This window comes from Heterodontus francisci, chromosome 5, assembly GCF_036365525.1.
Source record: "Heterodontus francisci isolate sHetFra1 chromosome 5, sHetFra1.hap1, whole genome shotgun sequence".
Lineage (NCBI taxonomy): Eukaryota > Metazoa > Chordata > Chondrichthyes > Heterodontiformes > Heterodontidae > Heterodontus > Heterodontus francisci.
The window spans coordinates 176,624,923-176,646,949 of NC_090375.1; the positions used below are offsets into that span (position 1 = coordinate 176,624,923).

At 39.2% G+C, this 22,027-nt stretch overlaps 1 protein-coding gene across 1 annotated transcript in view; it reads right to left on the bottom strand.

Moving 5' to 3' along the window:
* Window positions 1–1,430: 1,430 nt before the first annotated feature.
* Window positions 1,431–22,027, bottom strand: part of LOC137370154 (antizyme inhibitor 1-like) — a 45,354-nt gene continuing 24,757 nt past the window's right edge. The window contains exons 4-12 of the mRNA XM_068032397.1: window positions 17,778–17,954; window positions 17,443–17,615; window positions 10,386–10,520; window positions 5,441–5,522; window positions 4,792–4,872; window positions 4,079–4,244; window positions 2,932–3,050; window positions 2,292–2,503; window positions 1,431–2,150 (exon numbers count right to left, since the gene is read on the bottom strand). Coding sequence (XP_067888498.1) covers window positions 2,021–2,150; window positions 2,292–2,503; window positions 2,932–3,050; window positions 4,079–4,244; window positions 4,792–4,872; window positions 5,441–5,522; window positions 10,386–10,520; window positions 17,443–17,615; window positions 17,778–17,954 — 1,275 coding nt within the window. The 3' untranslated portion in view covers window positions 1,431–2,020. The remainder of the gene's footprint in view (window positions 2,151–2,291; window positions 2,504–2,931; window positions 3,051–4,078; window positions 4,245–4,791; window positions 4,873–5,440; window positions 5,523–10,385; window positions 10,521–17,442; window positions 17,616–17,777; window positions 17,955–22,027) is intronic.

The following is a 22,027-nucleotide window of genomic DNA, read 5'->3' on the forward strand; positions in this document are numbered from 1 at the left end:
TATTGGATTTCTGCTTTTCCCTGGGCCTGTTTCCCTGAACCCAAGTGATAAGGATGCTGTTTTATGGGAAAGGATTCCTGCACATTGTGGCACAGTGGTTAGCACCGCAGCCTCACATCTCCAGCGACCCAGGTTCAGTTCTGGGTACTGCCTGTGCGGAGTTTGCAAGTTCTCTCTGTGACCACGTGGGTTTCCGCTGGGGGTTCTGGTTTCCTCCCACAGCCAAAGACTTGCAGGTTGATAGGTAAATTGGCCATTGTAAATTGCCCCTAGTGTAGGTAGGTGGTAGGAGAATGGTGGGGATGTGGTTGGGAATATGGGATTAATGTAGGATTAGTATCAATGGGTGGTTGTTGGTCGGCACAGGCTCGGTGGGCCGAAGGGCCTGTTACAGTGCTGTATCTCTAAATAAATAAATAAAAATAAATACATCCACATCATGTGTGGCTGAAGTTGTACATCCTGGCTTATCCCTAAAGACGCTTTTAAATGCAGTGAGTAGCCTGGTTAGGTCTTCTCGTTGGTCTGCATCTAAATATGAAAGCATTGTGTTCAAACTCCCTAACAATTTCAGATTAGCTAACCGGATAGGAGGAGGTTCAATTTGAGAATTGTCTTGACCTCCTTCTGCCTCATCCTCACGTTTCTTTTCATCCTTCACTGTCCCTACTGACATAGTTGCTTATCCTCCTCCTGGCGATATTGTTTCAGCATATTGATATGACACAGCTGATTCTTTTTCCAGCAATCTGGGGTGTCAATTGAAATAATTTACTTTACCAATTCTTTTTGACCACTTTATATGGACCACTAAACCATGCTTTCAGCTGTTCACCTTGTAAAGGCAGTAATACTAACACCTCATCCCCTAGTTGAAATGTTCGGGTCTTGGCATGCTTGTCTGCCCAACACACTGTCCAAAGCGAAACCAAAAAAAACCCCAATATCTCACGAGTCAAGCCTCCTGACCCCTATAAATTTTGACCTGTCACTTCTCTATAAACACCTCCCCCAAGTCAAAAAGCCCCTGCTGGGTATTTTTCTGAAGGCAGGTGATTTCCAGTAAATGTTTTCAAACAATACCTCAGAATGACCTTTCAAAGACAAGAGTGAATCCTTTTCAGTTTTCCCAAATAAAACGATGTCCATAATTCTAAAATACATGAGTCCTCAAAAAAAAAACTTTAATACAGAAACACCGCCATAACAATATTGTAAGTAAGGAAAATTCAGGTGATTTGCGATGTTAACAAAAAGAGGAACTGATGTTCTGTTAACAGTATCAGGCAATACCTTGTATATCAACATATTTTACACTGAATGATGAGATGTGTAAATGTAACTAGTATTACTTTTCATCTTTAACAAGCTCCAGTCTGTTCTGCACTTTGCTTTTAACTCGATGCTCAATTAATTGTAAAAAGCCAACATAAAGCTATATAATTTTATTGGAAATCAAAACAGGGACAATAGATCATATAAAGTTTGCTGCAATTTTACATTTATTAACTACAGAACAAAGCACATATTTTACACATCCTAAACATTTTACACATCAAGTCAAATTACTCTGGTTATTCTGTTAAATGGGCAAAAAAAACCTCAAGACATCGATAACAAGAATATCTGTATAAAAATTGTGAACATGTAAACTGTTTAAGCAGGGAACCCAGTGATAGGTTTCCACCTCTTCCAAGTCATCCATTTTGTTGCATATTTTATTGTTGGTTTGTGGGGGAAGGGGGGGGGGGAAGGGGGGGGGGGGGGAGGGAGAAAGAGAAAGTAAAAAGTTACATCAACTCGCAGGCTTCATTTCAGATGGTTAAAATGTTAATTTTTCCACATGACCACTTGTAGTTATTCTAGCTGATTTCTGCCTGGTCCCGATTAACTATTTCAAGTGTTCGAGTTAAAATTTAACAAAAAAATTAAAAACAAAGCAGGATTGTTCCACTGGTTTTCTTCCATGGTGGAATGTCAACCAGACATGCGATTGAACAGAACTGCAAAATTTAGTAACTTAAGCACTGATGCCAGACAAACTTGCAGCTGGAAAGCCTTCTTCCTGGCTCAGATGAAAACAAGAAGGCACACAAGAGAAGTTCTTCACAGATGTTTCCAAAGTTAAACCAACTTCCTGCATCCAATACCTGAGAAAAAAATCAATTAAAGATGAACATATAAAAGACATCCAACTTTTCACCTACTTTTGTCAAATCAACTGGTCATTCATTAATGAGACCATTGTATTCTTCATGCTTATTTAACAAACTAAATCTTGGGTTACTTACCAATCACTTATTGACATCACACAGTAAACTGGTAGCCTCTGGAACTCACTAAAAGCAGACTGCTCCAATGTATATGCTCCCATGTTTTCAAAGATGACCCAATCACCAACACTTAGTTCAGGTAGGAGACAGTGTTCCACAACCTGATCAAGCCCATCACAGGATGGCCCCCACAGGCTGCTGGCAAACACAGGCTCTCCTGAATTAGGTTTCTAATGGGAAAAAAAAGGAAACCAGTCAAAATGATTTTTCAGCTGCATTGGACCATCCCACCTTTACCCAGGTTAAAGCAGCTATAGAACTTTAAAGATGTTCTCAGGTTTCAAATAGGCATAATCAGCAAATATATCTTTAGCTTAGGAAAAACTAACTGCGGAGATGGCTTATGTTAATTTTCACTCCCAAAAGCAAGATATCTTGTCTGAGGAATATGATACAGTACTTCTATAAGTATGCTCATTCTAGCAACTGGCCCCATTATCAGTTCTGGTTTTGTTAGCATGACATGCAAAAATCACACATACACTTTATGTAAATGCATAACTGCACCTAACAAATTCAAAGAACTGAAAATCAAATATTTTTGAATTTACAACAGGGGCTTATTGCCCTAATGCCCTCCATGCAATAATAATCTTACCTTGTGAAGAATTGGAATGGCATTCACAGTTCCATACAAATTGTTAGCAAAAGAGCCATAAACACCATCACTTATATAATATATGAAGAATGGTTCATCATTCATGGAGGACACAACCACTGCAAAGAATAAGGATATGATTACTTTTCAGAACTCAGTTTTTGTTAATTCTTGCTTAGTATAACAATGGCCATCATGGACTGGATAGTCAGTGGATTTGTACATTGTCCTTTGGATGAAGTCAAATTCAGCCCAGACTGATGGGATAACAGTCTCTAGTGAATAAGGTTCCAATGGAAGATGAAGTTTTGAAGGAAAGGTGAGATAAACTCATCAGCCTTCAACAGAAGTACAAGCAGCTTTAGAGTTATGCAAGATATTATATGGAATAAAAATAAGATTAGTCCTGAGCTCCGTTTCAAGTTAAACCACAAATACATGACGGAACATTAAACACAAATTGGTAACAGGGAAATTCAGGAATGAGGCCAGGAAGCACGTTCTCCAGAGTGATTAATATCTGGGATTGTCCGATTAGGGTACAGAAGCACAAACTCTCAAATCATTTGAGACAACTGGATGCTGTTATGGAAGAAATTGTAGGCTTCTATGGAAAGATGAACTAGATTAGCCAAATGTCCTCCCTCAACTGTACCTATCTGTGAGTTGCTAGTAGCTTCAATCCAGTTCCTAGTGAGTCAAAAACCAATATGATAAACCCACCTATAATGTGGCAGTCTCATTCAGGGAAACTACAACAATGCATTGCATGAAAATCTAGGTGGAAGAGGAGGTAGACTGGAAGTGAACCAATAGAGATTGGGATTATTTCTTTAAGGGTGACAATGAAAGTATCTTTCTGGGCCAGAATAGAAAGAACTCCACTTAAAAAATGGTTGCGTACACATCTGACCAAGAAAATGTTTCATGTCAATGTGTTGTTCAAAGTGGGGGAAAAAGATTAATTTTTTTCCACTATAAAGAACAGAAGGCATTTAACACTAAAAAGTAAATAAAAACTAAAAATTAGATCTGGAAACAATTACTGGGATAGCAATACAAGTATCCTATTAATGCTGTATATAGGTAGCATCAATAGTTTACTTTTCTATTAATAACAAAACTCAACAAGAATACTCGGAATTACCTCCAGACTGATCCTGTGAATCTCTTGCAACAGCCTTCTTGGCTAAAATGTTAACTGCTAGAGTGAATGCAGAATTCACATAGTAGCTGCCAGGTTCAGCAATGATTTTAATGCCGCTTTCAGAAGGGAAGTAAATATCAAGCAGTGGATTAATGGCATCAAAAACCTAGAACGGGAGACAAATTCAAGACTAAAATACCAATCGTATTCAGATATTTGTATTATGCATAAAGCGATACTTTTTAAACTTGGGCTTGTGAAAAAGAGGCCCACTTGGAATAGCTAGCTTAATTTAAGAACAAAACCATTACTACTGTTTGCATCTAGTGAAAATATGAATCATTTCAAATATAGTGAGGTTACTGCCAAACTGGAAACAAATTGTTTTTTATTTAAAGTTTATTTTGTAAGCAGCTTATAAGTCTTTCCTATCCTATGGGGCAAATTCATAAACCTCCAGATGAACATTTGGAGAGAAGATATGTAGCAGAAAAGACAACCTGTTGCAAGTCCTTTTCCAAGAAGCTCTGCAACCAGCCACTATCAAGTGTGCAACAGCAGTTCTAGTTGCATTCTCTACTGGGCTTCCCACTTGACCATGAAGCAGAGATTCAGGGTATGGGGAAATTACCCCCATCTTATTGATCTGTGACAGTGTACTGGATATTTTACCCCATAGTGAACATAAATTATAACAAAGCTTTTCCCCATACCTTTTCAAGCTGCAATTCCCCATCTGTTCCAGAAAATCCACCCCCAATGTCAAGCAGATTCATGTTGAAACCAAACTCTTCCTATAAGAGAACACAGCAGGAATCAGGGAAGTTTATTCAATTTTGCTTTGAAACAATCACCATGCTTTGTAAACAGCATTTCCTGTAAAATAACATGCAAGAGTAAAAAATTAAACTATGGATAAATCACCAGTTAAAAATGAAAAAAAAAAGTGAATATTTTAACAACGAAAACGCAAAGGCATGTTTTAACTTGAATTGCTTAGCAGTTATTTACAGCATCGTGAATTGATTTAGCTTTTGTTGTGACGATGGCCAGGAGTGACACATTTTAATAATGGATGCTCAGTTGCTAAGAGTTAGGGATCCCAATACATCACGAGACCTGCCTGCTATATTCTAACTAGGTGGCACTTAATATAGGCAGTGTAATTTGACAGATGCTTTGATATCTGAGCAAATAACCCATTAATGCACGATTCACGATAGCAAAGTTCAGTAAACCAACAGGAATCAATTTGAGAGCAGCACCCTCTATTGGATAAATTATGTACTGTGATGCAAACAAATTCTAACTTCAAATTGTATTACAGTAAATAAGATTGCATTAAACCAATAGGATACTTACAGCCATATTAAAGACACATCGAGCATCAGCTAAAGCATGTAAATATGCCTCCATATTGCTGTTTGAGCTTGGAACATGAAACCTGGCAAAGACGTTTAAAAAAAAATGGATGAATGCTGACATTTGAGATCACCAAGCATTAGTCATACTAGTGTATAAGACTTTGCAAGCATGCCTTTACTAAACCATATCCCGACCTGCTTATTTATAGATACACAGAATTACAACTTATTTAGCTTCCTCATTCTATTTTCAGCTTTCAAGTTGTAAAGCTTTCTATAGAATTCAACATAACTTACTAATCTTGAATAATTGTGAATTAATTCCATTCCATTATAAGAAATAACAAGTCAGCTAATTTGACTGGCAGACTCTATATAATTTCTAGCTATTTTAGAAGCAACTGTGGGGGAAAAATGCAAAATTAGAGCTGTGTGCCAGATGGCTAAAGTAAATGTTGACTTTCTTTTTAAACATGTGTAGCAATTTTCTCGAATAAATAAATAATTAGACACACTATAATTATCATTGCTGCTAGCGACAATTACAGAAAGAGTCAGAGAGATGGTCTGTGCCGACCATCAACCACCCATTTATACTAATCCTACCGTAATCTTATATTCCCTACCACATCCCCACCATTCTCCTACCACCTACCTACACTAGGGGCAATTTACAATGGCCAATTTACCTATCGACCTGCAAGTCTTTGGCTGTGGGAGGAAACCGGAGCACCCGGCGGAAACCCACGCAGTCACAGGGAGAACTTGCAAACTCTGCACAGGCAGTACCCAGTCAATGAACAGCAAGGTTTGGATTTTCTGCAACGGTTTGACCACAAACTGCAAGTTTAAACTGTTGTGCACCAGGCCCTAAGCAAACAAATCAGAGCAATTCTATAGGCTCTGAATATCCATTTGACGACTCTAACTTCCCTCACCATGCTAGGTTCTATCACCTTTGCTCCTATCTTAAGCATATTTTGGAGTGGCATTCAGAAATAAAAATAGGTCTCTGTACGTTGTCCACAAGTTGCTATGCTATATTTTCACCATCTTTAAAAAGACACCACAAAAGAAAATAGATTTAAAAAAAAAAAATTATTACTATATGGAGCCAAGGGGCAAAAAATTGCAATCTAAAAATCCAAAGAGTTGCCAGCTACTTGAACCTCTTGAACACTTAAAATTACTTTTAGGGATCATTTCTATAGTAGCCCCCCCCACTGCCCCCAAACAGCACATTCAATTGATTGTACTTAAGTGCTGGCAAAATCTTCTATTCTAAATTTTACCATCTACAGCCATGTTAATTTTAGATTTGAAGACTGCAACTATATGGCATTTGAGCATTTTATTGTTGTAAGCTTCGGTATGCAATTAATTCCCTAATGGATTTATATCTAAGCGTCACTTCCTGACTAGCTCAATAACCACCGCACCCCACCCCCCAAAAAATAATCCTGTGGGAAAAACATGACAAGTAAAATGCATCTCACTTTTTGTGCAAACCAAAGACAGCATTCCAACAAGAGACAAGAGAGTTAATCAGGCCATCTTAGCGCCAGCAATTTAGTTTACAGAAATCTCTAGTATTACAATTAAGCAACTGACCTGCATGGGAAAAAGTTTAAATTACATGTTTACTGGTGTGAACCATAAGAACCAAAACTGAGCGTTCTAAACATTCATATTATGTGCAGCCTATGCTCTCCCAACACTCTGGACAGATCACTTTAGTCATAAGAACAAAATAGGAGTAGACATTACAGCCTCTCAAGCCTCCTCCATCATTCAATAGCATGGCTGATCCTCTGCCTCGGCTCCACTTTCCCACCCGTTCCCATATCCCTTGATTCTTGCAGACCAGAAATTTGTCTATGCACCCTTAAATATACTCAACGATGGAGCATTCATAACCCTCTGGGGGACGAGAATTCCAAAGATTCACAACCCATTGAGTGAAGAAATTTCTTTTCATCTCAGTCCTAAATGATTAGCCCCCTTATCCTGAGACTGTGCCCCCGCGTTCTAGATTCACCAGCAAATGGAACAACCTCAGTGTTTACCCGGTCAAGCCCCCTCAGAATCTTGTATGTTTCAATGAGATCACCTCTCATTCTTCTAAACTCCAGACAGTGCAGGTCCAATTTACTCAGCATTTCATTATAGGACAACCTTTTCATCCCAGGAATCTTCGCTGTACCGCCTCCAATGCAGGTATATTTCTCCTTAAATATAGAGGCCAAAACTGCACATAGTACTCCAGATGTGGTCTCACCAAAGCCCTGTACAAATGTAGCAAGACCCCTTTATGCTTGTACTCCAACTGCCTTGCAATAATGGCCAACATGCTATTTGTCTTCCTAACTTCTTGATGTACCTGCATGCTGACTTTGTGTTCCTTTTATGAGTACATCCAAGTCTCTCTGGACATTTACAAGTTTCACGCATTTTAAAATATATTGTGTTTTTCTGTTCTTACTACCAAAATAAAGAACCTCACACTTATCCACATGATACTCCATCTACCACCTCGTCCACTCATTAACCTGTCCGTATCTCTTTGCAGCCCTCCTCACAGCCAGCATTCTCACCTAGCTTTGTATCCTCAACGACCTGGGATATATTGGGATGGATTTTATTTTCCCGCTGCTCGGAGCAATGGTGGTCAAAAGAAATGGCGGCCTGCATATGCGGGCCATGTGCTGTCACAATCTTGAGCGTGGTGACTCATTTGAATATATAGGGCGGTGGCCCCCTCCAAAATCACATTGGGGGCAGTGAGCGGCCCCGGCGACAGTGAACGGCGTCAGCTGCCTCCATGCAGGCACCGGTGCCATTTTTAAAGGGTTATCAGCCCTGCTCAGAGAATGCACAGCTGCCCTTCTAATTCCCACCCCCCCCACAACTACACTAAAAATGTTTGGCCCGTCTCCCTTCCCCCTCAATACACTGAAATTGCAAAGTTGACCCCTCTCCACTCCCCACCAACTGCACAACGTGCAGAGTCCCACCTTGCCACCCCCCCAACCGCCATATTAGGAATGCAGACTTGACCCCCACCCCTCCACCACCAAACTACTTAAAAATGCTGTGATCCCCCCTTCCCCACCTTGGTGGTGCCAGCTTTCCCTGGATGGGAAAGCGAAGACACAGGAGTGCTGCCCGTCGCACTGAAGATCCGGATCCGACAGGAAGATAGCGAGGAACTGGATGTAAATGTATGCATAGAGTTTATTTAAATATTTAAAGTCTGGTCCTGTCGCCGAGTAGCAGTGGCGGGGGGGCCTCCACGGAGCCTCATCGCTGCTGGGATGATTGGGCCTGGCAATTCTGCCATCGGGTTGCTGCTGCTGTAATCTTCTGGCCCCCCACCCCCTCCCCACCACACCACAGAGCCCAGCTTCGGGAGCTCAACAAAATCCAGCCCATTACATTCGGTCTCTTCATCCAAGTCATTAATATAGATTGTAAACAGCTGAGGCCCCTGCACTGATCCTTGCAGCACTCCACTAGTCACTGCCTGCCAACTGGAAAATGCCCCGTTATCCCTACATTCTGCTTCCTGGCAATTAACCAATCCTCTACCCATCCTAATACATCACTCCCTTATCTTGCATTTTAGTCTTGTGTGCCACCTTATCAAATGCCTTTTGGAAATCCAAGTATACTACATTTACTGGATCCCCTTTACCCTACTAGTTACATCCTCAAAAAAAAAATCAATAAATTTGTCAAACACTATTTCCCTTTTGTAAAACCATAATGACTTTGTTCATCATATTATGGTTTTCTAAGTGCATTGTTAAGACTTCCTTAATAATAGGTTCTAGCTTTTTCCCCAATGACTGATGTCAGGCTAATTGGCCTGCAGTTCTTTTTTCTCTCTCCCTCCTTTCTTGAATAGCGATGTTACATTTGCTAACTTCCAATCCACCAGAACCGTTCTAGAATCTATGCAATTTTGGAAAATCATAACCAATGCATCCATTATCTCTGCAGCTACCTCTTTTAGAACCCGAGGATGGAGGTCACCTAGTCTTCGGAATTTATCTTTTTTGCCAAAATGGGGCCATATACCAAATCAAAAATACCTGCTCTTCATTTTCTACCAATGGTACTCTCTAACCAGACACTAAGGATTTGAGAGTTTGTGAATGGGCTACGGAGATCATCCCATTTTCACTCCTGTGGGCAATTATTTGGCCTCCGCTTTCCAATATCAGCTACATTACTTTGAGTGAAGTCATGGTTGCAAGCTCATGTTTGTTTTTTAAAAAACAGCAGGGCTATCCAATCTTTTACAGCGAGTGACTAGAGTAAATGGGTAACAAGATAATGCCATTTACACAAAAATACAAATATAGAAAAAGTGAATTCCAAAAGTGAGACCTGCATAAACACAAAAAAAGCAAAACTGCTGTAACACAAAAGTCAACCCACATACAGAGGAAACCCCAAGACATGCAAATCCCGATTTCTCCCCCACCCCCTTCCCATCCCTTGAATCCTATAACTTGGAAGCTTCAGCCTTTTCATATTCCTGGGACTGGAACCAGACCCCAGGGCCAGGAAGACGAGAGAAACCAGAACGAACCCTCAGAGCAATTCAAAAGGAGCCTGAGAGTCTCCATTTGCACAGCCCCTTCTCTAACATATGGGTGTTCCAACTTTTCAGATTTGAATTGCTCAAAAAAAGTGTGGACACTTGTCCAGCTCACAAAACACACTGGAAATCGGTACACCAGTTAAACGTTAAAATTGCACGAACAGGCAAAGTAGACAGATCATAAACATCAATTGTGTGCGCCTGTACCACATTTTAATGGTCAGAGTTCAAACTGTAGTTTAATGTGTAACTTTCAATAAGGAAAGATATTACATTGCTTAGCTTCACAATCTCTGAGTTTATTATTGAACTAGAAAAAAATTATGTTGCTCACCTGACACCAACCACCTGAACCCCTAGTTCTTTTGCAGATTCCAACAGGTGTCTGCAGTCCTTCAAAGTAGCTCCAAACTTCATACTCATCTCATTTTCTTCACTTGAATCAGCAGTTGCAATGTCTACCAAGAGCCTAAAAGAGGAAGATGATTGGGGCACAGTTGGTTTACATCATCACATGTGTAGCCTGAAGACTGTCAGTAGTGTGAAGATTATGGTGGCAGGAGCTCCCACTTCCAATCTCGGAATGTGAACCTAAACAAAAACAAATCCTGCACAGGAGAGAAAACTGGTGATTAGGGCCTAGATGTGTTGTACATATGTTGTAAAGGACATGAGGGTGGAAGAAAAAAATGCAGCAAGCCAAGACTCAATTGTTTCATCAAAAGAGTTGACTGGGTGCTGTAACAAAAGACCATTTAAGAAAACTGCTGCATTTATGTCAATGAAACACAATTCTTATAATAAAAAGCAAAAACTCATGCTTGAAGTACAATTGTTTCTGAACACTCTTTTGTGAATATTATTACTGACCTAATTACTTTTCTCCCCAATTAAAACTAATCCTGCTTATCTCAGCTGAGTACAACAGGTCATTAGGGGCTCAAAGTTTTGACAGAACAGGAAATGTTCCACTCCGAACAAGTACCCACACATCTGACGGAAAATGCGATTTATGAATATGTAATGTGGATATGACTGAAGTTTCTGGATTTCCTACCAATGGCAGAACGACATTGCCAATACATATTGTACAGGCTCTACATGTAAAATGGGTGCTAAAAGCCCTCTGTTACGTTGCCTCTAACTGTATCTCAGCATGAGCCATGCTTTTAGGAGAGGAAAGCAAGTTGTTTCTTTTCCGCACTTCTTTGTAATACTTTCATTGAACGTGCTTCGAAGGTCTTAGCAAAAATGTAACTTCTAATAAAAAAACTGACAGATCCCTTCTCACCCAAGATTATTTTTGTTGGCTTTGGAATTATAATTATTTTACAATATTAGAATGCACATTAGGCTTTCAGTATTACCCAGCAACCCACTATCCAATTTTGAAACATTTATCTGCAACAAACAGGCCACAGTTAGTTTTACTAAGAAGTGTCAAGGACATCCAGCGAAACTGCAGAACTTTACAGTGCAGCCAGTTTTGGGCATCACGAAGCAGATTCAGCACCACTAATATTTCTTCCCATGAAATGATTAACTTCAAATTCAAAAAAGAAATGAACATTTTCACAGGGGTGTACTCAAACTACTTTAGTAAAACCAGTGTCAGAAAATCTGACTCCTGCTCTGCCCGTCAGCATATTCAGTTGGCAAGAATATTTTTGCTTATCTTTTTGGTGACAGTCTCTAGCTGGTTTGACTGCTTCAGCTGGAGAAAACTGACTGCAGCATGCATGATGCATGCTGCAGTCAATCCTGATCCAGTTTCCTAAAGGGACCAGAAATGAGCTTTCAGCCCTCTATAGGCAATGGGCTTAACTCTAGTTTCAACAGGAACCCTGGACAATTCTGGGATGTTCTAACCAAGTTGGTATACGGCACTCTCTTGGCACAAACAGCTTGTGCAAGCTGTACAGGTACTTTCAGTACCGTTTTCCACCTGAAAAATAGGGAATGCGCGATACACTTTCTAGGCCACAGACTTTTTCTTCCTTTAATTTTGTTCATATTTAAAGCACTTTGCATGCTCTGAACATAAATGCTCCATTCTGTGCAAGCAACAGCATTAAAGATTTAAGGTGGTTGTGGCTAATGTGGCATTTCTAGTGAATAACCACTTGCAAATCCAATCCCAACCTTTTCCTATCAGTTGTCATGTAGTATAGCTTTAGGTCTTGAGAAGATCATAGGATTTTTGGCACCATTATCAATTCCAGACAAGAACGGATTCTAGTGGCAATGAGAGGCAGAGAATAAACTGTTGAAAAGATTTTAAAATAACACAAATCAGGTTCAAGTAGTACTCATTTTTAAATTAAATCATATTTGGAATGTTGCAGCAGATTGTATTTTTAAACAGTACTCAAGTGAACACCATCTTTTTTTTTGATTTAAGCAGCTCGTCTAAATTACAACCATCTGTGAACACTTGTCCTCTTTGCAAATGCAGAATTTATTGGAAAAAGTGAATTAACAAAAAAGTATTAAAACTCAGACATATACTGCACAAATGGTACCAATAGTAAAAAAGTAGTATTGTAAAAGGTGTTCTACACATGTATGCGTAATTGTCCTTTCCTTTTTAAAAAAAAAAATCTTTGGTGGGATGTGAGCATTGCTAGTCAGGCCAACATTTATTACCCATCCCTAAATGCCCTTCAGAAAGTGGTGATCCGCCTTCTTGAACCACTGCAGTCCATGTGGTGTAAGTACACCCACAGTGCTGTTAGGGAGTTCAAGGATTTTGACTTTTGATCTATTAATTAAACTATACTCCACATACCATGATAGATTACCCATCCAGGAAGAAAATAAAAAATGGGTGCACCCCACTTCTCAGTACAAAGTCTACACAGGAATTTCCTGGAGTATAATTTTTTTGTGAATAATAATTTTTTGCAAATGTTGTGATTTAGAAGTAAAATGTTTATGACATTTTCATCATTTTGTTTTTTTTTTGAGATGGATAATTTACATCCAAATACTGAACAGGTCCACAGATGCTGCCAGACCTGCTGAGTGGTTCCAGCATTTCTTGTTTTTATTTCAGATTTCCAGCATCCGCAGTATTTTGCTTCTATAAAGATCAGTCTGTCCGGCTGTGTAATTTCAACCACAGAATCTAGACTACACAACGCAGTGATAACAGCTACTTACTGGCACCCAAGCAATTGTATCAATTCAATAAAGGCTTATAGTAACAAGAATGATAAACAGCAACACTGTGCTACCCAGTCTAAGATTCAAATAGTGACTTTGTTTTGTGCATGTGTGGTTACAGAGAAGTTGTGAACAGAGATATAAAAAATGCCACCTTTTGGGGGAAAAAAATTGCAGGTTCAACAGGCTGATCTTTATTTTCAGCACTCCATTTAAACCAGTGATTTGGGTGGAGGGGCAAGTTCTGAACTTTGTCTTTAGATTTGAGTTCTTTAATTGAAACAATCACTTCAGTGATGTTCTTTTGAGGGATCAGCATCCTATAATTTTTCTGTTTCTGCAGTTGGATAAAAACTCTTATGGTATATATAAATTATAAAAGCAGATCATGCATGACACCAACAACTTTTATCTTTATACTGCCTTTAACTTAGTGAAACATCCCAAGGCACTTCAGAGGAGTGTTGAACAAAATTTGACAGGAGTGTATTAAAAAAATTGACAGCCACATAAGGTAATATTGGGATAGCTGGCCAAAAGCTTGGACAAAGTGGTAGGCTTTAAGGAGAGTCTTAAAGGAGGAGAAAGGGACAGAGCTAGAGAGACACTAATGGTTTAAAGAGAGAATATGACTGAACAAGAAAATGTTCCCAATTTGTTTTTAGAAGGTTGACTATTATTAGCAACAAAATGTAGCCAAAGGAATTTTAGAACTTGGAATAAAATCTACACTAAAATTGAAGTAATTCCAAATTAGGGACCACTCACTTCTCAGATGCACTTGAAGAATGATCCATTTTTGATGAACTTAGCAGGTTTTACAGATAAACAGTTATACCAGTTTCAAGGCCCAGTCAGAGAACACAAAGCAAGTCTTCTTAGTTTGATATGATATAGATCTTATGGATGATGTGACAGTATCTGCTGTCGCTTGACAGACCTCAAATGCTCAACATCCATGTGTAGTTACCAAGTGTTAACTCAGACAAGTTTTTTTTAATGACGTTCTATAGCCTGCACTTTTAGGAGCCTTGTTTTGTGTAATGCTTAGTCATATCCTTTAGTATAACAGGCTGGAGTACGATCAGCACAGATACTGAGGCAGCAGACAAAATCATGGCATTATCCCAAATCTTTTTAAGAGGAATACAACCATGCAGGGCAAAAAGCAGTCCCCATCCCTGTCTTTATGTAGACAAAAAAGGTCGGGCTCTACAAACCTATGGTTACTAATAAATAATCGATAACTTGCCTTTTGCTGTCGTGATGATAGTTAGTGATTCAATTTTTAAAATTACAAAAAAAAAGAAAAATTGTTCAGAGAACTCAATTGTGCAACAAACTGTTTGTTTTGAGATCTGCCACGGTTCTGAGCTACCAAGATGCAGAACCATCAATTTGCTCAACTGCCTATTGCACAGCACATGAAGATAAGTCACTTGAAGGTGGTACCAGAAGACTGATGGAATCTCTGGGAAATGTGTATCACAGAATCAGTACCTTCAGGAGCCAGAGAAAGAGGGGGAAATGTTTGACATGGCCGGCACTGACAGCACCTCAGCACATTACAGCCTCCCAGACTCAACACGAGTTCAACAATTTCAGATCATAGCCTCTGCCCCTTTTTTTTTCTGGATGGCAGCTGTTGATGAGACTTACACCTCCTGTAGACCCACCTTTTGTTTTCTTTACTTGTCCTATTACCATTCCCTTTTGTCTAACAACATCATCCCTATTGTCATTTAAGTTCTCCTGCCTTCCACCCTATTGCTCTCCACCCCCCCCCCCCCCACTTTCCCTGTCTCTGTACTTAATTAATATCCATTACTTCTCAACTTTTTCAGGAACTGAAGAAAGGCTAACAACCTAAAAAGTTAGCTGTGTTTCTATCTCCACAGATGCTGCCTGACCTGAGTATTTCCAGCATTTTCTGTCCTTATTTCGGATTTCCAGCATTTGGCTTTTGTGCTGCATTGGGTGGTTCAGGATTTGTGCAGACTCAGGCACTGGACACAATTATTTTTACTTCGTGTAACTAACCATGAAAGCATGCCAACTTCCCTGGTGTAAACTAGAATAATACCTCTATGAAGTGTATCCAGGAAATTACACTTCTATTCAAGACCTGTCTTACTGTGATATCTGATTTGCTCTCTTGGCTTTCTTTCATGAACATTAAACAGTCAGTCAATCTCCCAGATAGCATTTGTATTTATGCAAGATATAAACATTTTACCAGAAAGGCTACTCTAAGCACTTACAGCAATTTATAACTACATTAGTTCAGTCTTCCACTGGTAATTTTCAGACCAAAATATCAAGGAGATTTGGGTTTTAAAAATTTAAAACAAAGATCAAGTATCCTTTTACCAATACCAGAAGTCTACTATGCTCTGTAAAATGTCAAATGACCTCTTCAACAGGCAGCAGTCATTTTCAGCACAGCCAACCATTCGGCCCATCGAGTCCATGCCAGCTCTCCATGGAGTTTTTCCAGTCGGTCCCACTCCCCCGCTCGATTCCCATAGCCCTGTAGGTCTATTTTCTTCAAATGGCCATCCAATTTCCTCTTGAAGTCATTGATCATCTCTGCTTCCACCACCCTCAAGGGCAGCGAGTTCCAAGTCATTACCACCTGCTGCTTTAAAAAGTTCCTCCCATTATTCCCCCTGAATGGGAACAGTTTTTCCCCATCTAACCTATCCAAACCTGTCATAATCTTGTACACCCCCAGCAAATCAATTCATATGCTTTTACTTTAGAAGCAGAAACAAGATTTTGGGGCAATTACTTTATGCCAAAGAAATTAGCCACTTATGTACGTGACTGAAATCCCACATGTCAAATGGAAAATATTAATTTCGTCATATGGAACTTTGCCTGAGATCTTTTCACTGGACATTACAACAAATAACATTTAAAAAGCAGAACAGAGCAGCTAAAGATGGCCACACACAATTTGCATATGAGAAGCCAAAGGCCAGCTGGGAGACAGAGGTGATTACCCAGTCTGGCCAGAACAATAGGAATGCGTTCTGATTCAATTACCTAGAATGGTTTTGTCAATGTTGATTGTCAAAAGCTATCGACGCCCATTGACTTTGAAAGAACCAAAATCCACCCCCCCCACCCCCCCCCCCCCCAAGTATGTCTGAACAGCCTTGAATTTCTAAGATCATTCCAGAAACTTCTGTTTCAAACAAAGAGGTGGTCACATGACATGAATACCTGTGTAGCTCAGAGTTTGTGAATTGTGCACGAGAACGCAGACAGTAACTGAACTCCAAAGAACTCTCTCTCTCTCTCTAGCAAAGTCCCAGGGGAGCCTCAGCTGCAGCTGGACCTCAAATCTTAAGATCCTCTCGGTCAGCAAAAGATGATGGATAAAACCTCTTTTTGGTCTTCCGGAACCAGAGAAGCAAGCATGAATCGTGCACGCGGCCCAGCGAGGACTTCAATTTCAACTAAGGACACGGGGACTACACTTCCGTATTTAAATTCCATTTTTATTAAGGACTCTACGCCAACCTCCCAACTATGTTTCTCCCCTCTGTATCTATTAGTGTGTGTGCCTCGTATGAATGTGAGCGTGGATGCCTTATGTATTTTAGTAATTTTAACTGGTTTAGAGTGATAAAATTAATAAACTTACACCTTTCTTGGCTCAACTCAAGAAAACCTGTCTGATTCGTTCATTTACAATTATAATTAGAGGAGCAGGAGCAAGTGCTCACTGACTGGTAAGTTAAATCACTGTTAAAAAGGATAAATCCTGTTGTGGTCAATCCAGAGAAGGGGTGAAAGGGGAGCCTGAGACCCCTTCCTCACCTGATCGTAACATGTAAAATACTGACAAAGTAGTGAAAAACATCTACAAAAATGATGCAAGCAAATGTTTAGAGGGTCCTGGATTTTATTTTAAAAGAACAATGTTTGGTAGATTTTGTTCTTTCACTTTATATCATAATTCTGAGAGATGCAACAGACCTCTTCTGGTGACACCACCCCTCAAAACAGACAAATCCATTCAAAGGCAGCTCATATTTAAAGGGACAAGCTACTACCCAGTTTTTGGTTAAGTCTAGTAGAGTTTAGTTACTAAGTTGATAATTTCTTGCACAAAGAATGCTACAATGTATTAATGATTTTACAATGAAATATACAGGAAGAGAATATTCCAGTTAAACAATTGATACTAGAAATTTTGGTTAGCTTTACACACTTACTTGGCACTGCGATGGTTACGTGCAATTTTCAGAAGTTCAGCATCGTTATCACAACTCATGACATTTATTCCCTTTTTGGCTGCATACTTAATCTGGGAGACTTGCTTGCATGGGTTTGTGTAGATGATATTTTCAGATGTCACACCCAAGCTTTGCACAAGAGTTATTTCATTCTGTGTGAGGAAATATACAAGTTATCTGATATATGAGCTTTATATCCTCCAATTCTTTACATAATTTTAGGTAAGAATTTAAAGAGCATTACTGAACTTTTGAATGCAAAGGTCTCTAAAATTAATGCAAAAGAACATAAATACCAACTATTGGTTTGTCACCTTGTTTGCACAAGCAAAACCAGTTCCAAGAGCTGCCAGAACTTCAATTACAGATTGACTGCTGTTACACTTAACAGTGTAAAATGGTTTCACATGTGTCATCACATTCTTCCATCGAATATTCTTCTTTACAACATTTCCAAGATCAGCAACAAAGAAGGCATTCCTTTCAGTTTGCTATAATTGAGATTAGAAAAATATTAGTTACTAATTAAAATCATCAAGAATTGTATGCTAAGCTGGCTTCAGTTACCAGAAACGTTACTCTTCATGGTACTGTTCATACAGTGACTACAGAAATAAAGCTTCTGATGGCTTAACTGATTAATGCAATGAGTAGCTCAACTGTAACAGGAAGATCTGAGGTAGGTTCAATTCCCTATCTGTGCTTAGTTCATTGGTTTCAGCTGGCCAATATACCGCTACCCAGCAACCCTCTGGAAATGAGTGCACCAAGGGAAAAATTGGCAAGGCTACTATGGGGAAAGGGCAGGGCAATGGGTCTAGCTGGATTGCTCTTGGAGATCTGGCACAAACTGGATGGGCCGAAAGGCCTACTCTGTGCTGGAACCATTCTACGAATGTCAGATGAGTACAGGACCCTGATAAAACTATGATATTTCCTACAGTCAAATAGCACATGAGCATTCAATGAGAAGCAATAGGTGGTTTACACATTCAGACTTTCTAACTGGAGGAACTTGAAAGGGCAGCCAGTTAAATTTTTTGGATAAGTTGCTCCCAGTGCAGAATGCAACTCCACAATAGCTTGATTCAGCTAACTGAGCATGGTGGTCAGTGTGTCAGATTTACGGTGCGCCCAATTTTCCCTTCATTAATAATATACCAAGAATGGAGTCTCCAAATATTTACCCCTCTATCCAAGGAAGGCGAGGGAAGGAAACAAAATTGACAGAAAAGGGAAGTTTGTTTAAAGCCTCGTAACATGGACATAGCCAGTGAATTACTAGTTCTTAATAGAAAACTAGAATAATACAGATGTTCTCAACTAATGAGCTTGGGCACAAGGTATTATTGAACAAGGCTGGTTGAGAGTTCCAGAATCAAATTAAGCCCAAATCCATTTGTGAATTTAACAGTTACCACTTACACAAATTTTAATTGCTAAAATTATAAATGCAAATTTACCTTTAAAGACTTCCACTTGTTCGGCAGATAATAAAACATACTCAAACTAGAACTTTAAATGGGTGAACAAATTCAAATGTTCGCTTCAATAAACGTTATTTACTCATGGTAGTGCAGTTTTCAGAATGGAGGGCAGAAGTTATACACTAGTAAAGTGTCAAATGTCCCAAATAGACACAAGAGGATTTAGAAATGACTCATCTCTAATTGGCAGTATGTAAAATTCTAAATCACAAGCATACTTAAAAAAAAAATCACTTCTACAAATGAGTATGACAATAAAATAAATTGTATTGTTTCTACACCACCAGGAATGGAAATCAACATTTCAGATCTGCTTCAGTAAACATATTGGCAATATAAATTCACCATTAGATTCTATTACAGGAAAAGCAAAAGATCTTAATGTTTCTTGGAATTTAAAACTCAAATGCCACCTGTGCATTAAAATGGCTAAAATGAAAAGATCTGACCAAGCAGCTCTGTAAACCTGAATTCAGAACTTTCTCCCTCACCTTCCACCACCGCCCCACCCCCAAATGTCCATTTATAGACCCATAAAGCACAGAAGGAAGCCATTCAGTTCATTGTGTCCACATGGTCCTTGTATCTTCCTTGGTTTCAAATATTATTCTAATTTTCCCTTAAAAAGGTGCAATGGAGTCTGCCTCAACCACTCACTGTAGCAAAGTATTTCATGCGCCAACTCACTGAGGAAAGGCATTTCCTTCAACCTCTCTCTTCATTCTGAAGATTTTAAAATTAATAACCCCCTTGTTATTAACTGCTGAATCCAAGAAAATAGTCTTGGCTAGTCACCCTATCAAAACCCATTATTTTAAAAGCTATCAAAATTTCCTCAGCCTTCACAGCTCCTGTGGAAAAAGTTTAAGTATCACAAGTCCCTCCTCACAACTTCAGTTTCTTATCGCCGGCATTATCCTGGTGAATCGATACTATAAGCTCTCTTTTTGGCTTTAATGTTGCATTATAATGGGACATCCAAAACTGCACACAGTAAATGAACTATGGTCTAACCAATGTTTTGAATATTATTATTCCTCCATTTTTGTACTTGATGACTATTTGTAAAATCCAAAATGCTGTTAGTCTTTTATAGATTTATCGACCTGCATTCACACTTTCAGGGACTTGTGTATATTTAAACGTCTAGGTGTTCCCATTCATTCACAGCCTTTGGTTTCTACCTATTGTGCTACCTGCTTTTCCATTTTGTTAATCTGAAATCAAGTGTTTTCTTAAAAAGACAGTCCTCCTCACTCTTTGCCAAATCCTTACTTTAGGGCAGGAAGAAAATTGAGATTGCGCATGTGGTTAAGCAGCCTTGTAGGCTCTCAATTCAGTGCACAAATAATGCATTACTGTTGTTTGTAGCATGGAAGGTACCAATTATTCATGCAGCCTTGACAAGTACTAATCTTGAATAGATACTTGTTCCAGCGCCCCTACAGTAGTGACAGAGTGCTCAGCTCGCAGGTTGCCAGATTCAGAACAGTGAAATATTCTTGCCATGGCGACAATGTATGCTAGAGAGAGTCCCTTTTGTTTATTTAGTTCTACATGTCTGCAATTAAGATGGGAATGATTAGAAGATAGGCTACAATGTGCTCAGCACCAGTAAAAAATAAAGGCAGATGCTTGGAGGGTTTATTTTCCGTTACTGCATCTTGGCAAACTAATAGTTGTGTTGGATTTATCCTAATCTGACCTGCGCATTTTCCCATGACAAGATTACATACCCTGAAATTAGACAGGGTATGAGTGTGCTGGAGTTCTTTGGTCTTGACAACACCCATCCATCCTTAATCTCATTCTGTGCTAATTTGGTTCCATTTCTTCCAGTGAACAAATTAAGCAGTTTATATACAATGGAAAGGAAACTACTATATTATACTAGCCAACAACCGGGAAGATCGAGTAACAGTTATAATAGATTTTTGCAGTGCACAAGGCCATTCAGCCCATCATGCTTGTGCTGACTCTCTAAACAAGCTATTCAGTTAGTCCCATTCTCCCGTTCTTTGCCCATAGCTCTGCAATTTTTAAAAATGTGTGTCAGATTTCTTTTTGGAAATTACTATGGAGGCTGCTTCCACCACCCTTTCAGGCAATGTGTGCGAGATCACAACTTGGCTACACAAAACAATTCTCAGCTCCCCTTTGGTCTTCTGCCAATTATCTTAAATTTGAGTCCTCTGGTTACTGACCAGCAGAAACAGCTTCCCCTTTTTTACTCTATTAAAACCCCTCACAATTTTCAACACCTCTATTATATCTTCTCTTAACCTTCTCTACTCTGAACAATTCCAGCTTCTCTACATGACTAAAGTTCCTCATCTCTGGTATCACAATGGCAAATCTCCTTTGCACTCTAAGGTTAGTACAAGTTTTGGAGATGCTACTAGCTCAATGGACAATCAGAAGCGTATGTTCCAAAATTAATAGATTTTTGTATTGAGGGGGAAGGATATGAAATGTAAAATGTAGTCCCCACATGTAAATGAGATGACAATAAAGCCTACACCAACTATTTTTTTCTGACACCATCCCATTTGCCTGTACAGACAAATTGAATGTCTGGACCAGAAAATTAAAGCTGCGATTGAAGTGCTTTCATCTTAGCAAGTGTTAGGAATAGTTATACAGCAAAATAAGAGTCAAAAACCTACCATTTTCTATGGATCATATGTCTTAGTTGTCCCCAATACCATTCCCACTGGCCTTGCACCATGAAACCTTTTGTTATTTAACCTCTGCTGCCCTTCATCCTATCACAGACCTTCGCTCTTGTTCTTCCCACTCTCCCCCCTCTGATGAAAGGTTACAGACCTTAACTTTGTTTCTCTCTCCACAAATGCAACCAGACTTGAGTATTTCTAGTATTTTCTGTTTTGGTTTCAAATCCATGTTGGATCTCTCTAATCAATTCAAATTTCTTTTAAGTGCTCAGTCCTTAATTACAGATTTCAATAACTTCCCCACAACAGATGTTAGACTGACAGATCTAGAATTTCCCAGCTCTTCCCTCTCATCTTTCTTAAATAATGGAGTTACATTTGTACTTTTCCAATCTAAAAGGG